Raw genomic sequence first — 16157 nt, forward strand, 5'->3', positions numbered from 1 at the left:
AAAAGTTCTTTGTTTTTCACCATGATATCGTTGTGATGTCGTAAATACTAATGTATCTAGTGTAAGTATTTATGACATAATTTCTCAACGTCATTCCAGCGAGAATTGTCGTTGCTGTTGTTGTTTTACAGAAATGAAGAGAGAGAAAATGGGACTCTATTAAACAAAGAATTTGCTCCAGACAATACTGACATAAAATGTGTTTGTTTAAACAAATAATTTGACCCAGACAATCGAGTAGAAGAGAAACAGTGCAGACTGGAGCACACAGCGGATTAAAGAGAAGATAGGCTGCGCATGGGTTTTACATTTTAATCATTAAACGCGCCGATGGAGAAAAACTGTTGTTCTTTTCGCTGATGGAAGAAACAACAGCATATATACATATATATGGTATATACATGATATAGCAGTATTGCGCCAGGATCTAGCTGTTTATCTATGTCTATGAGTGCACTTTTAGGAGCAGCCGCTATCTCGGAGCCTTTCGAAGCTGCTCAATAAACCATTACGGGCGGGGAAATTTCCTTTCAGACAATCTGAGTTCAGGCTATTCTATAATAGCTAGCGACAAGCATGGATCTTGAATAATGGATCATAAGTCGTCAATAGGGAGCTTTAGATTGTCGCGACGCGGCTGTTCAGAGGACAAACATGTTCTGTGCATGCGCAAAATCGCTAATGAAAAATCGATCTATATAGCTGTTCGCGTCGTTCGAGTTTTCACTACGCACTCTGTTTTTTGTTTTTTTGTTTTTTGTTTTTTGTTTTTTGCATCCGCTCAATTCACGATGCAGAGTTACTTGATTCAAAGATCATGTGGGGGGCGCCATTTTACTTTTCATAGGTTGCGTCTTAGCATATAAAGGTACTTCGCTCCACGACCCAAGGAGAGAGGAGAACGCCCAATGCAATCGTCTGAAACGTCCGCGTCGCAAATTTAAAGCTCCCTGCTACGAAATGTATGGAGAGCACAAAAAATGATAATAAAGCTTGAAGTGGTGTTTATAATAGCCTAGAGATAGAGAGAAATAGACCGAACTAAACGAGATTAACGTGAGTTAGCAGCTAAAATAAAAGGACAAAATAGAGGATGAAACATAGATGAAAGGGGAAAAGACAACAACTAGGAACCACCAAAACGAGGCTAATTTTTGAAGGAGCGAAATATGGTCAAATTGAATCAAACCCACCTTCCCATATGATCGGATTCTCCGCACTCCATTGCAGCTCCTCCCCCGGTCTGGCCGACGGGTCGTAGATTCCGACCCGCACCTCACTGTCACCTGCAAGGAAAGAAACATCGTTGTATTTCATATTTCATTTCGTTTTGGTCCTGTTCTTACTATTACGCTTGCTCACCTATCGTTTGTATGTCCAATTGTTTTTGGATCTTTAGACCTCTCCAACACGGACGGCACATAGACATAGTAATTTTGCTCAAACTGATAGGGTCCTCGTTTTCACAGCACGGCCGGTTTTTCTAACCTAACGAATTTTCAAAGCAGTATTAGCAACTTCTAAAAAATCGAACTGTTTGTTGGTTTATCAACCTTAGTATGTAAATTTTATATTTCATTTTTGTTGTTTTTGTGTTTGAGGTATTTTATGAGAGATTTTATATTTCATGAAATCATTGTTGCGTAATCTTATTCCCCCCTTTTTGAACATGCTAAAAAGAAATGGGCTGACGACCAGGGCTTTACCCACGACTCTGCCATCGTGCTGGACATTATTGCTCGTTGCGTAGTCATAGTCAAAGAGTGTCAGAATTGACAGATAGTTATTGAGAGAGGGTGGAATGAGATATTTGTAATCAGAATAAGAGCGGAAGACTGAGAGGGGGCGACAGATACATACAGAAAAAGATAGATAGACTGATGTTGGGAAAGAGAGAGAGACAGACAGACAGAGATAGACAGACGGACAGAAAGACAGACAGAGAGACGTAGAGACGGGAAGTAGGATGAAGAGAAGATGACTGGAAGGGGTAGGAGGATGAGAGGGAGGATGTTGGAATATAGGAGCGGGAGGGGTTAGGATGGGAGGGAAAGGAGGGGTTGGGTTTGATGTCTACACCCACCTATCTGTCTCTCCACCTGCATAAGGCCCTTTCGGTCTCCAGCGGCAGTGAACTGCACCGGCCCCGACACGCCCTCAAAGTTGGTCTTGTTCATGATGACGTAAAAGAGATCTGCTATCTCGTCGTCCTCGTAGCTGAAGTCGGCAATCGATCTCGGAGGATCTGGGGAATAAGAGTTTAATTGACAGTCTGCACTTTTCAAGCATAAGTTTCTACAAGTATCCAACTTTAGGCTGTTAATCTGCCTGTCTGTTTGTCTTTTTCTTCTCCATTCTCTTTGTTCCATTCAGACAATCGATATAGAAAACATCATACATTACAATCATGTGCACATTTTGTATGATAATAATGTTGGAGAGAATTGTAAAATTAAGTGACACAATCGCATTTTGCAATGCTTCTCTTGCGACAGTGTAGCCATTTATATAGAGTATCCCCTGAAATAAGCATATTAAGAATGTTAGTAATAGTGCTTTGATGATAGAGAATCAAAGAAATCAACATCTTACTCCTTGTATTCCCTTCCCCATCTTAATCGTAGATTTCGTCATACATAATATACACAGATTCTCTACCCCTCCACCCTCTTCCCCCTCGGCAATTTTCCTACGAAAAAGGCGTACACTGCAAAAAGTCCGGTGTTAAATAATGAACACCGAGCTGGTATTAAATTTTTGATGCTCATTTATGGTGTGAAATTAACACCTTCGGGTGTCATTTCCAAATATAAAACTGTTTTTAACACCAGTGCAGTGTCAAAATATCACCAGGTACAGTGTCAGATTAACACCACGAAGTGTCAGGTGAACACTTTTCAACACCATCACAGTGCATTTTCTACACCTGTGGGTGTGGTCCTCTATTAACACTTGATCGGTGTTAGATTTAACACCCATGGTGTTAAATCTATAACACCGATGTTTTTACAGTGTATAGTATTTGGAGAAATGACTAGAACTGGAATGTGGTGCAGAATCCTTGAGGTCATCGCTCTCGGACGTGTGAATCGAGCTGGCCTGCGTCCAACTTTCAACAGCCGATTGATTGCGGTGGGAGTGCGTTTCATGAGTGAACATTAACGGCGGGAAACGCGCGACATATGAGGTTGTCATGGCAACGACTACAGCGAGACGAGCTCGGAGAGTAAGGAAGGAAATTATGCATTACCCACAAACCCGCAGGGGTTTTCGAACACGACGGCGCGTGGAAGCGAAATTAAGAAGACATTGTCGTCACACTTGCTCTTCGTTGATTACATGATCTTTTTAGATTATTAATTCGGTATATTCGAGGACAAGAACTTCAACGGAAAAGCCATTGCCAATGAAGCGGTGTTTCTTGCACACCACTTACTACACTTGGCTGACAAAATGGCATGTGTCTCGGTAGTGAGTATGTGTGTGTGTGTGTGTGTGTGTGTACGTGTGTGTGTGTGTGTGGGAAAGTAATAAAACATATATAGCACTGCCTTTTACAATGAGTTCGATGTTTTTACGGAGCAGAACCCTGTAGTTTATGCATAAACAGCGAAGACAGATTACCACCATATATTTCATTCATAAATCCTCGAAAAAACCCCATGAAATTTGGTGTAAGTATTATATGTCTTGTTATATCGAAAATCACAATAATACATTCATATCTACTTTAGATATTAAACACCAGTGGACAAACAGAAAATGAAAGGTTAACCCATTCCGTACCGAATTCTAAAATGCCCATATACTTCATACACAGGCCCCCAGGTTCCCGTGCGGAACTTTTACGGGTTAAGTATTTGCCGTGTCCTATTATCACGAGATGGCATCCACAAGCGAATACTAAATATATGCGTGAATGTCAGCTTTGGGGGGAAGATTCTATCACATATAAGCCACAGATCCATTGAAGTGATCAAGTTATCCATTCAAAAAAAAAATTAAAAGGTAAGTGAATAGAAGTATCACCATGCACGTTCTCACCACTCATTAAAGACGACTTGGGCAACAGAAGAATTACGCAACAATGTACCTTAATCCCCCTCCCCTCCCCCCCCCCCCCCCACACACACACACAAAGAAAAAGAAAAAGTGGAAAATGATTTTGAGTATCGATATAACAACGTTAATTTCCCGGTATTTTACCCATCTTCTGTAGAATATCTTCTGCCTCCTGCAACATCAAAGCGATGGTCCACACACTGTCGTATCCGTAGGGCGCCTCCTGGTGGCCAGACAGACTCTCCGGATTCCCGCCAACATAAGTAGAGTACTCCTCCCAGAATTCCTCGGTTGTCTGGAGTGAAAAAAAACACCATCAAACAAACAAATACCAATATGATGAACGCAAATTTACAGGGATGAAGATGAAGATCAACGAGCTTTTGTTTTTTACGAAATACTAAGAGACCATCTATAAAATGTTACAGGCCATACCACCCTAAGAGGACTTTAAAATTTATTAATATTTGGATAAAAACAGGTTTTGAAATGGCTGAGAAATCCTAAAAACAAAGTTTTAGGGATAATAGTTTTAGGATAATAACAGTTGGGTCCCTACTTTTATTAGGATCGCTTTATGTGAACAACTCAGCCTTTTCAAAATCCAATTTTCTTCAAATAAATGTTGAATTCCTTATGGATTTACATGCTCTTTCATATTTCATAAGAGGTTTCTCACTATCTCTATCTCTATTATCGTCATAGTGTTTTTCGATTACTGATGTAATTCCTCACAAGCTCTGAAAGGGATAGAACGCTGTTCGTTGTGTAGTTTACGCAAAATGTCTTGGATGGGGAAAAGCATACAAAAAAAAACCGAGTTTCCTTTTCACAATATATTTGCATCCGAGAAAAGAGAAATGAAATAGCACTGATGAATGGTACTTTTCGCTTCGTGTACCCATCAACAACCACTATCTCGAAATTCAAAACAATCAAAGTGGATCAATTGCCAGCTTTTTTCTTTTTTTTCCCTCCCCATTCAAGGTAATTTGCCTTGACGGAATAACGTTGTTACTTGATCAAGACACGATAGTGTCAATCAGTTTTTGAAATGTGGCACCTAGCAACCTTTAGCAACAGACTCCATCATCCTTTTTAGATTCTTTCCCTTTATACCGCCCCTGAGGTTTCACGCACGTTCATCCTTATTGGCAGCTCAGAGAAACCAAACACACATCTCCCATCTCTTCTCGTCTCCTTTTCACCCTCTCTCCCTCCCTCCCTTCCTATCTCCCTCTCTTTCTCCCTCTCTCACTCTCTCTCTCTCTCTCTCTCTCTTTCCGTTCATCTCTCTCTCTCTTTCTTTCTCTCTCTTTCTTGCTCTCTCTATCTATCTTTCCATCTTCTTTTTCATTTCTCTTTCCAGTCCTACATCCACACATCTGACTTGTTCAAAGTAACAATATTCACTATCTTGGCTTTGTCAAAATCAGAGCTGCCCGTCCTATCCGGTTGTTCTAGATATATTGTTTTGGCAATGAACTGTTTTTTTTTTTTTTTCGTCCGCGAAGAGGGAAAAGATGTTCAAATAATATCAGTTAATCAGAATGGAGTAAGAATACATTAACAAAAATGTTGAAAAGACAATTTTTCCATATTTGATTTAATTTCAATCATATCATTTTATTACAATTCCAACAAAAAAAAAGAGTACAATATAAAATTTGCATGTGCAAACTTACGAAATCTATGAAATCTATGAAGCTCACTTCTTATAATAAGGGAAAACATAGTTTAAACGAATACAATCATAATAGGCTACCTGTGACTTTATCTTGTCAAATAAAAGTTGTTGGAAATGGAGGGAACGTCTGAAAAGCTTGACTTGTAAAATGCAGTCTTCCCGTGAACAATATCTAATAGTTATGATAGTAATGGGCGAACAAGACTTAAAGGCACATTGCCCGAAAAAAAAAGAACCACATTATCCTACCTTCCCCGAAACCCCGGGTCTCGTGGCCAAGCTGAGCGGGAGGGCATCCGTGGTGAAGTATCCAGCGACCGCCTCGTCCATCTGCTGCGTGGTGCAGTCATGCGGATAATCGGGGTCGTTAGCGCGCCACCACTCGTTGCTGTACCAGCCTGCGAGAAACGGGAAAATCCCAACAGCAGATAAAGAAAGAAAAAAAAAAAGACACTAAGAGAAATAGAAAAGAGACAGACAGAAGAAAGGATACAGAGGGCGTGAGCTGGGGAGATTATTATATTATCTTCTCACACGCCAAAGGCTTTGCGTCCCTCAGGAGGGTCTTCACACGTCGGCATACAATTTCTGTAATGTTACGTAGCGCCTCTTTTTCTCTATAGGGATGTGTGGGATTTCAGAGAGATCCCTATGGTCTACCATGTCGATTATTATCTTCCTCATGGAGCAGAGAAGTGGGTTGTCTGCAGTCAGAGGTCGATAACCGAGCAACGTTGCATGCTCTCGTAGAGAGAGCCCCATCTCCACTCAACGCAATGGGTAATGCAATTTTGGTTGAGATGGGATTTAGTTATCTATTAGACTTTTTACGAGATAATAAGAACCAATTATGAAATATGAAAAAGCATACCACTCTAAGTGTAACTCAAAGTTTGTTTGATGAAAATCGGGTTTGAAATGGCTGAAATATATATAAAATAAAATAAAGTGGTTCATATGAAAAGTAGGACCCACTTGTGACCTTCTATAAGGACCTCTTTGTTTTGGACATCTCAGTCATTTCAAAACTGGTTTCGGTCAAAGAAAGTTTGAATTCCTCTTAGAGTTGTATGCTCTTAGATATTTCATATAAGAAGTTTCTAATTATCTCGTAAAAAGTTAAAACCTGAATTCCCCTCTTAGCCAAACTAAACCGTCCCTTTGAAAACAATCCACAAAACTGTAATCGTCACCAACTTGAATCTGCCACATTGTCAAAAATCACGTGCACTGTCGCAGATAACGTTAATACTTGATGATAACAGGCTGGTACACCTTGCGTAGAGCACTTTTCCTATATCTATTATTAATGTAATGAAGCGCTCCAAACGTTGCCAAATTGTGAGGGATTATAATGGACAGGTTTACCTAAATAGTATATTTTATGCGCGGATTGAAGAAATGCAGCAATATTAGTTTGGGGAAAATTGGGAAAATCCGTTTAAAAAGCTTTGCGTTTTTAAAGTTTTAGTGAAACCATCGCTGGACGTGAAGACTACAGTTGTACATGATGTCACTGCAGGGCTACGACATAAAGAAAATATAAGGAGAAATCCACAAAATGTCATCTTTTTTTTTTTAGTACACATTCCCTCGACTTGTCAAATTGCTGACACACGTTACAAGAAACATTGTTCCCTCTGCTTTCTGAAAAGAAAAGTTAATTCAAATGCTCTTTCTTCTTGCTAGAAATAATTATGAACATATTTTGAATTATCTGTATGTTTTATTTAAATCATTGCCCAGTAGTGATGTCACAAGCTGCCATAGTCTTCTCACCAAGCGATGGCGGCCCTGAAACTTTAAAAAATCATATGAACCAGTGACCTTTGAACCGATTGTCAGATTTTCCTCAAACGTTCACAGACGTGTTCTTCTAATATTGCTGCATTTACTAAATTCACTCATAATCATATTTCGGTGAACTCGTCCTTTAAGTATTACACAATATTTTCCTGTCAAACACAACAAAATAATGGTCAAGTATGTATGCATACTGACCTGTGATTATCCACACGTATTTCTCTCCGTACAACCCGTTCTTGTACGCCTCACAGAAGACCTGGCGGGCGCGATTCTCGTAGAAGTTTCCGATGATGATCCGAGCCCCTTGCTTCTGCATGATGGAACGTGACGTTAGATAAAACAGAGCCATAATGTATGCTTTAGTAACTGGCAGGGGGGGGGGGGACAATCTCGGTGTATGCCCTTGTATTGTGCATGCATATCATATACATGTATATACACGAATATCATACCCCATTTGATGCACTTCGAATATAGTGCTACAGGGATGATATAGTATTTGTGGAGATTTGGATTAGGTTTTTAACTTTTTGCGAGATACCAAGAAACTACTTACATGACTTATGAAATAATACAGAGCATACCTTTCTAAGATGAATCCAAAGTTTATTTGATGAAAATTGGTTTTGAAATGGCTGAGACATCCAAAAACAAAGTAAAACAAAGCAATCCTAATGAAAAGCGGATCCCACCTTTTATTAAGATTGCTCTGTTTTGGATATCTCAGCCATTTTAAAACCATTTTCATCAAATAAACGTTGAATCCCTTTTGGAATTACATGTTCTTTCATATTTAATGGAAGGTTTCTCATTATCTCGCCAAAAAATATTAGAAACCAAAAATTAGGTCTCGACCACAACTATACGATCCGTTTAATGTGTGGACGTTTTAATACTGGTATTGTTTATCAGGGAATTTACGCCTAGATTTATAGGAGGGGATAAATATTGGCTGGGACAGCATCATTACATTCTCTGATTACGTGGTACTATTTCCCATGACGGGGTATCGTTTTGTTATTAAACTACGTATATCAAATTTGCTACTTGCACGCACTATAAACATCATGGTGTAATAATCTTCTGTTCATTATGACTTATGACAGCGAGACAAACATAATGTTTCGTGACTTTCCATAATGCCATGCATGCTGACCAGACAAATCCCATTTCGCATCTAGAGCCGTCATTCAGACGATGTATTAAAGTAGAGCAGGCCATGTTCCAGCTCAGCCAGATGATCTGGTGAAATTGGATTAGCCTAGAAAAAATTGTAAAAGCGTAACTTCTGATATATTACACATCACTCGGTCTACAGGGTATATAGTAGCTATTAATTCTGTTCTTTTCATGTCGCGTCACGCTAAAAATAAAATATGCTTCTTAAGTAATTGAGCTCGTTTTGTACGATTAGATTTCATATTCTGATGAAGGGCCGAGTGAAAGTCGGTTAATCTATCGCCTCCGATATATCCTTATTTCCTATCGGGGTTAGTTTTCACGGCACACCCGAATCCCGTAGGAAACAGTTTGATTTTCTTGACTGGGGCATCAGTGCGTGTGTGTGTATGTGTCATATTATACTATGTTTGCTTTAGTCCTAGATATCAAAGCACATAATGTATCTTGTTTCGCATCAAAAACAGTTTTGTACAGGATAGATGCCAACCAACGTGGGTACCTACAGACATATGATACGCGGTGACATTCTGTTGACTGTTTTGACTGCGTTGTGGGTAGGATGTGTGTGTGTGTTTGTATTTGTGAGTGTTGCAGGGTTGTGGTGGGAGGGGGAGATTGGTTGGTGCAAAACAGTTTCCTAGATGCCAACCACTGTGTGTATACCTAATGACAAATACGCAGTGATATTCTATTGACTGTTTTGACTGCGTGGTGGGTGTTCAGATCTGTGTGTTTGTATCTGTGTGTGTTGGTTGGATGGATGGGGGTGGGGTTGGAGATTGGTTGGCGCTTATGTACTCCCATAGAGTTAAGGATCGTTACCTTGAGGTTTGAAACTTGAAGAGAAGGCTCCTCCGAAAAACTCTCCGAGGCGATGATTTCGACGCCTTGAGACCGAGCATCGTGCAGAAAATCTGCCGTCGGCTAAAAAACAGAGAATGAAAAACGGCGAGAGGACAGAATAAGATAGAGAAGGATGGGGGGGGAGGGATAGAGAGAGAATAGGGAGAGAGAAAGAGAGAGAGAGAGAGAGAGAGAGAGAGAAGTAGAGAGAAACAGAAAGAGATAAGTGGATGGTTTCGAGTTCGCCCTTTCGCTGTGTCCGCAGAATGGAGCTAAATATCGAGACTCTTTTAAAGCGACAGAGAAAGAAAAAAAAAAGTAACAAAACGGCCATGGTCTATTTAATATGAGCTCGCATTTCGGAAACGGAATGCGACGTTTTGTTAGGATGACTATACATAGGACAAAGCTACTCTTTACCCCTTTCCCCGAAGGACATCTTGATTTTCCACTTGCCTCAGTATCTGCGTATATTTGTTCACTTTAAAGAATATTCTTTGTAGTATTGCAAGTTTGCAAGATGGTATTGGGGGTTAGGGCGTTCAATGCTGAAATGGTCCACTGAGGCAAAGTTTAGAATGCTACCACTGCATGGTTATAATCTGACATAACTATTGCTCAAAATAAAAACTGGTGAAAGAGGATCGTTTTCACAAATCGAATAAACAAAGATTAAATAACATACCGTATCTTCAGAAAGGGATGCATTTTTATATCATTTAACCTTAGCTGTGCCATATTTTTACTTTAATTGTACTAACATCATTTGATTATTTCTCTGCATTCCAAACAAGTATGACAGCCAGGATATGTTTGAACAAGTTTAGTACTTTATGGAATAAATGTGTGATGGAAATAATAATCCAGGAGTTCGGTATTCTCTCTTGATTTCACCAATTACTCTTTGACAGTATCCTCAATAACTCTTTGACAGTATCCTCAATAACTCTTTGACAGTGACACTCAATTACACGGATCCCCCCCCCCCCCCATTTGTCATCAGTTTTCTATGTAAGTGTGTAATCATTGTGTAGAAAAAGAAATCCGTTTATACGTAAGCATATACCATGTACATATACTAATCAAATTATCAAATGAGTAAATTATGTGAAATAGATACAGCGATTACAAAAATCGCAAGGTCAACAAATTGCACTTTAAGGTAACGAAGCATAATAAATGCACATGGAAATATTTCCAATGCTTAAATTGCTGAAATTACATTCACATGAAGATTGTCGAGTCATTAAGCTGCTTCAAAAAAAAAAAATCATTCAACTTTATGAAATAGCAAAGTGACAATACCAGTCTAGCATTGTCACCACATAATATGCATTGTGTATTCTTCAACTAAAAACTTAAAATTATTGCATTTCCATACTTCTACTTTGGTTAACTAGTATGAGAATAACGATCAAACATGCCTGTGTCACGGGGTAGATCGTACAGAATGCTATACGGCTATACATGTTAAAGGTAACGAAAAGTGACAATTCGATTACATTAATTTATTGTCATGACAATAAGGTGTTCCAAAATCATTTTAAGTTCAAAGCTACTGAGTGAATTTCTTGTTTGAATAATGAGATGTTTGCAATGTTGATTTCCGGTCGGTTTTCAAAAACCATTTTCATTTTGAAATTCCGAGTGGACCAGTCTCTCCCGACAATTAGAGACAGGTGTTTTTACATCTCCATTTTATTACCGAATGATGAATAGGCGTGTGCGTGCTCAGTTACATATCACTGTACATTCATTGATTGGGATATTCCCTTGGCAAACGTGAAATCATATGGAAATGCGATTCGACAGGGCTCGCATGATCCCAATCCAATTGCTTTGCACAATTTCCCCTTTCGCGGTGTAATTAATCACTGTGCTTTGGTATCATCTGACCTACCGTGTCACTACTCATCGGTCTGTGTCAGTACCTAACGTTCCTCAGCCCTCCCCCCCCCAAAAAAAAAAAAAAATCTGACATAAGATTTCTCTATTACTCTCTCCCTTTAATCTCTTCACTTCTTAGATTTGATTTCTTTATTTTATCCGTGTGATTATTTTGTTTTATCACTTTGATCTCTTTAATTTATCGATATCTCTATGAGCTCTTTATCTTATCCCTTTAATGTCTTTTCTTTATCCCTTTAAACTCTTTACTTTATACCTTATATCATTACTTTTCCCTTTTATCTGTTTGCTTTATCCTTTTGATCCTTTTACGTAATCCTTTTTATCTCTTTAATTTATTTCTTTGACACGATTGTTTTATCCCTTGGATCTCTTAAAGTTTAAGTCACTGTGCCTGATACAATGCAAGTGTTATTTTATGTACAGACTTTGACATAGTTTATGGGTGTGGGGTAGAAGACCTGCGGGTCATGGTAAACAATTAAGTTTTCCTTTTCTTGCCCCTGGCAGCCCTATTTTCTACGTCACAATCTAGTTTTTTTTTCCCCTCTCATTTGTGCTAAATAATTACTACTTCTACTAGTATTTATACTACAACTACTACTACAACAAGAACTACCACTACTACTACTACTACTACTACTAATAATAATAATAATAATAATAATAATGACATTAATGATAATAATGATAATAATAATGATGATAATAATAATAATAATAATGAAATAATAATAATAATAATAATAATAACATAATAATGATAACAACAATAATAATAATAATGTTCTCTCATTTCCTTGGACGACTTCTCTGGGACAGAGGGAGGGTTTATTTGTATACCGCCAAATTGTCTCAAATGCTACAGAGTATGCAAATCAAATTTTCGAAAGCAGACACCTTTGAACGAAAAGCATTGATGTGACCAATATAAAACAGGGTATACCACCGAATGTCCAGACCTGAAGTGAGACATGCTAATTTTGCATTTTACATACATTATAAACCAAACCAAACGGGAATTTCAGCATAACTTTTCAAACAAAATAACAAAGAGGACCGAAATATGGCAACTGGTGCCATGAGCGGCAATAAAGCCTATACCGGTCTCAAGAAAATAAACTAAAATGAAATGTTGGTTCCAGCTACCGATAATTGGACTGCTGCTTGCTTGCAGCGTTGCATCTAGGTAATTCTAGACATAAGTTTGTCCCTGTGGTTATGTCGTAACAAGATGTTAGCTGCAGCATTTTGCAGTTTTATGTTGCGTTCCGTCATGACATGAAAACTGTCCCGGGGCGCCTTTAGACATTTCGGGTATTCGCGTATTCAAATGGTAAATGGATGTTCAAAGTGTCGGTAATTGAAAGCTTACCGACACACAATCCTAAAACATGACAATCAAAATGAATGTATTCAAATGATAGGCCCGCGCCTCTCTGTTTTATTGTCGTTGTGATTTCAATTATAGGGGTGAATAAGGTTCACTTTTGGTCTAGAAAAAAAATGGCGCTTTTGATGACCTCCGCATTTCCGCTCCAGTTCTAGAAATACAGGTCGAGTAGACTACTTGTGTGATCAAGGAGGTACTGTAGGCCTAGTACCTCCTCGGTGTGAAGTAACGTGAGTTTTATCGTGCAAAGCATTGCTCATGTCAAAACACCCTTGCAGTACACGCAAGAGGACGGCAAGTTAAGATTTGCGTGCTTTCGGACACGGAAATTATTCTCAAACATTGTGTACAGAAATTTTGCATGATTATATCAAAATGTCATGTATCGACACGCTATTATTCTAGTTTGATCTTCTTTACTTATTCATTATTTTTTCTCTACTACATGATAACTTATTGACAGTCATTTTGAGAACAAGTTGCAAGTTTGCATTGCCTTGAATCACCAACGGAGAAAATGATGACACAGCGTTAGGTAATTCATCTAGCATGGTGAAGGCAATGATGTATAATTCAACCGTTTCGACTTTGGAAAGGCCAGGGGACGTCTTGTCTTCGAAAGCTGCTGAAAATGTTTTCCATGATATGAATGGCTTCCATAAATTCAATGATCGCAAGCTCGTGGTTTCAGGAAGGGGTGGGACGGGTGGAGCTGTGGAGGAATGGGGCGGGAACTGGACTACAAATGTGACCGTGCACCACAAAACGAACATAAAGTCGCACACACTGATTTTGCCTGAGGACTGAAAATAAGTGAAATGGGTCAACCCAGACCAACTTGACTTTTTCACATTTTCTGAAAGAGCGGGTCTTCTTTTACATTATGCTAAAATTTGGTACCATAAAACGGGCAGGAAAGTGTGTTTTTTTAGCAGTTTATCTCGAATATTTATTGATAGAATAGTGTGATTAGGTGTGTCTTTAGAATCCCTTTTTCATTTCTGAAAAACCTTGTCCACACTCTTCACTTTCAATTCTAATAACTTTTGAAAGGATAGGGCTACTGCTTTGAAAATTGGCATTGATTATGGACAGAATGTGTTAATGAGGCATTTTTAATTTCAGTTTAATCTGATAATCTCTTTATTGTTGTTACTCGGGTGGTTTACTTCCTGCTTCTTTTTTTTTGTCCCATCCATCGCACAGCCGGCACGGTTTGGTAAAGATTAAGCGCTTGAATAGACATTGTACTTCAGAGCGTCTTTTCTCAGTTCACACTTTTCCTGAGTTTGTGCTTTCTTTCCAATATTTAGATAGGTTAGGAGAGTCCATTTGATTTGAGTTATACATCATTTTAAAGCTTAAATTCTGATCTTTCAGAATATGGTCTTAACTAAAAATTAATGTCTGGCGACTTTTTGTTTGTTTTGTGGTGCAGGGTTACAAATAAATCCGACTACGCAATGTATGGGCGAGAGTTATTAACAATAGTAATTAGGACGATAGTGATAATGTTAAAGATTAAGTAGCAGTTTTCATTGTTAAGATAATAATGACGGTGATGACGATAATGACACAAATATGCCGTTAGGTGTATAGGGATGCGCCTGTATGGGTGAGAGTATAATATTATGATTATGATCGTGGTATCTCCGTTATATTTTTTGAAATGTCTGTACCGTAGGTAACAAAGTGAATTGATGTTTCTTGTATTATTTGATTGGAAGTGAATAAATATTTATTTGAATAAAGAAACAACTCCCTGTTGTTGTTGTTTTTTCAAGTTAGGCTTATTTGCTTGCTTGTTCGTTGTTCTTGTTGATCTTTTATCCATGAATCATACTGTTTGTCATAACAACCCAAAGTCAACAAAACATCTTCCCGAAAGCAAAATATAAAAACATAACAATTTCCCCAAATGTTATACGTGGATGTGATGGGTGAACCCTATAATTATACTGGCTTACTTCCCATCGGCACCCGCCATCGACACCCTACGGGATGAGGCTGGGGACTCACCAGGGAAAAGAGTTCGATGGTTTGATGCAGGGTCGCGACCTTGCGCCATCTGAAATGACGCAGCATCTCGAATTTGACCACGTTAAATACCGTCTCCGGGGGAAACATGCGGAAGAACTTGGGGAAGAGGTCTCGCTCTGACAGCTTGGGCGATGCGGACGAGTACGAGAGCTGTATCGGCAGAAAGCGAAGAGAAGTATAATTACAACACGAGGCCGGGGAACAAACTAATACAAAAAGAAAACAAGTACACAGCATATTCTCTCTCTCTCTCAAAAAAAAGGAAAAAAGATCGAGTGCAAAATGTTCACTCTTGAAGGAGTGAATAACAGAAAAGAGTGAGTTTAGATTGAAATTGTATTGAATTTTGAGTGAACATGTTCATTTCCACTGAATTTGGAGTGACCTCTGGGATCTCTCAAAGATATTCGAGTGATCCCTGAGGTCACTTCAAAATGAGTGAGTGAACGTTTCACTCGTCTTTTTTTTCTCAGAGTAGCAAAATGACAACGAACAATAATAACAAAAAACGAAGAATTAGAAAAAATTCCCTTATATCTTTTAACGTTTACCCGGCTTACTTAATTTTTTCAAACTTGGTTAATCTGTTTTTAGATAATATTTCGTTTATATTCTTTATAGTTTGATTGTGGGAAAAAGAAAGACTACAACACTGCAGTTTTTGAAAATATATAACTTGAAGATGAGATGGCATGTGCTTTCGTTTAGGAGGAAGACTGAAGGGAAAAAAGTTTAATATCACGATCTGCGAAGTGGTACCGCATCAGTAGCCACGCATTTGTTGACTTGTTTATGGTGTGTAAGGCCTAGGGTCCACTACAGTACATTAATTCTACAGTTTTTAATCAATAAGGAACATACAATGCTTTATATAAAAAAAAGGTTGTTGATCATTTTGTTTTTGACTAGTGAGATGTAAGTCGAACAAACACGCACAACGCACACTCATACTCATACTTAATTTTGGATTTGCTATAGTCAGGGCATTCAACACAAAGTCAACTGCGCAGAGAATCATCCAAAATTAGCTCCTAATCAAAGTATATATAAACATGATTTATATAAAACTGGCTCCATTGATGTAGACATCGATGTAAAGAAGCAATGTCAGCAGGTTGAGCATGACGGGATTGTGATTCGATGGGATCTAATCAAGTTGAAAACATTGCAAGGGGATACAAAAAACCCATAGTTTTATATTATATAATGATTAATGCATAACTAATCAATCAATGT

The 16157-nt window shown here is 38.5% G+C and overlaps 1 protein-coding gene across 1 annotated transcript in view; it reads right to left on the reverse strand.

Moving 5' to 3' along the window:
- LOC139723028 (gamma-aminobutyric acid type B receptor subunit 1-like) overlaps positions 1-16157 on the reverse strand; it is a 102334-nt gene that overhangs the window by 10925 nt on the left and 75252 nt on the right. Inside the window, exons 3-9 of the mRNA XM_071634305.1 lie at positions 14901-15071; positions 9560-9661; positions 7751-7865; positions 5999-6147; positions 4207-4357; positions 2084-2245; positions 1194-1286 (exon numbers count right to left, since the gene is read on the reverse strand). Coding sequence (XP_071490406.1) covers positions 1194-1286; positions 2084-2245; positions 4207-4357; positions 5999-6147; positions 7751-7865; positions 9560-9661; positions 14901-15071 — 943 coding nt within the window. The remainder of the gene's footprint in view (positions 1-1193; positions 1287-2083; positions 2246-4206; positions 4358-5998; positions 6148-7750; positions 7866-9559; positions 9662-14900; positions 15072-16157) is intronic.

The sequence above is a fragment of the Diadema antillarum genome, unplaced genomic scaffold (assembly GCF_040938485.1).
Source record: "Diadema antillarum isolate AM-2024a unplaced genomic scaffold, OU_Dant_1.0 scf00000180, whole genome shotgun sequence".
NCBI classification, from domain to species: Eukaryota; Metazoa; Echinodermata; class Echinoidea; order Diadematoida; family Diadematidae; genus Diadema; species Diadema antillarum.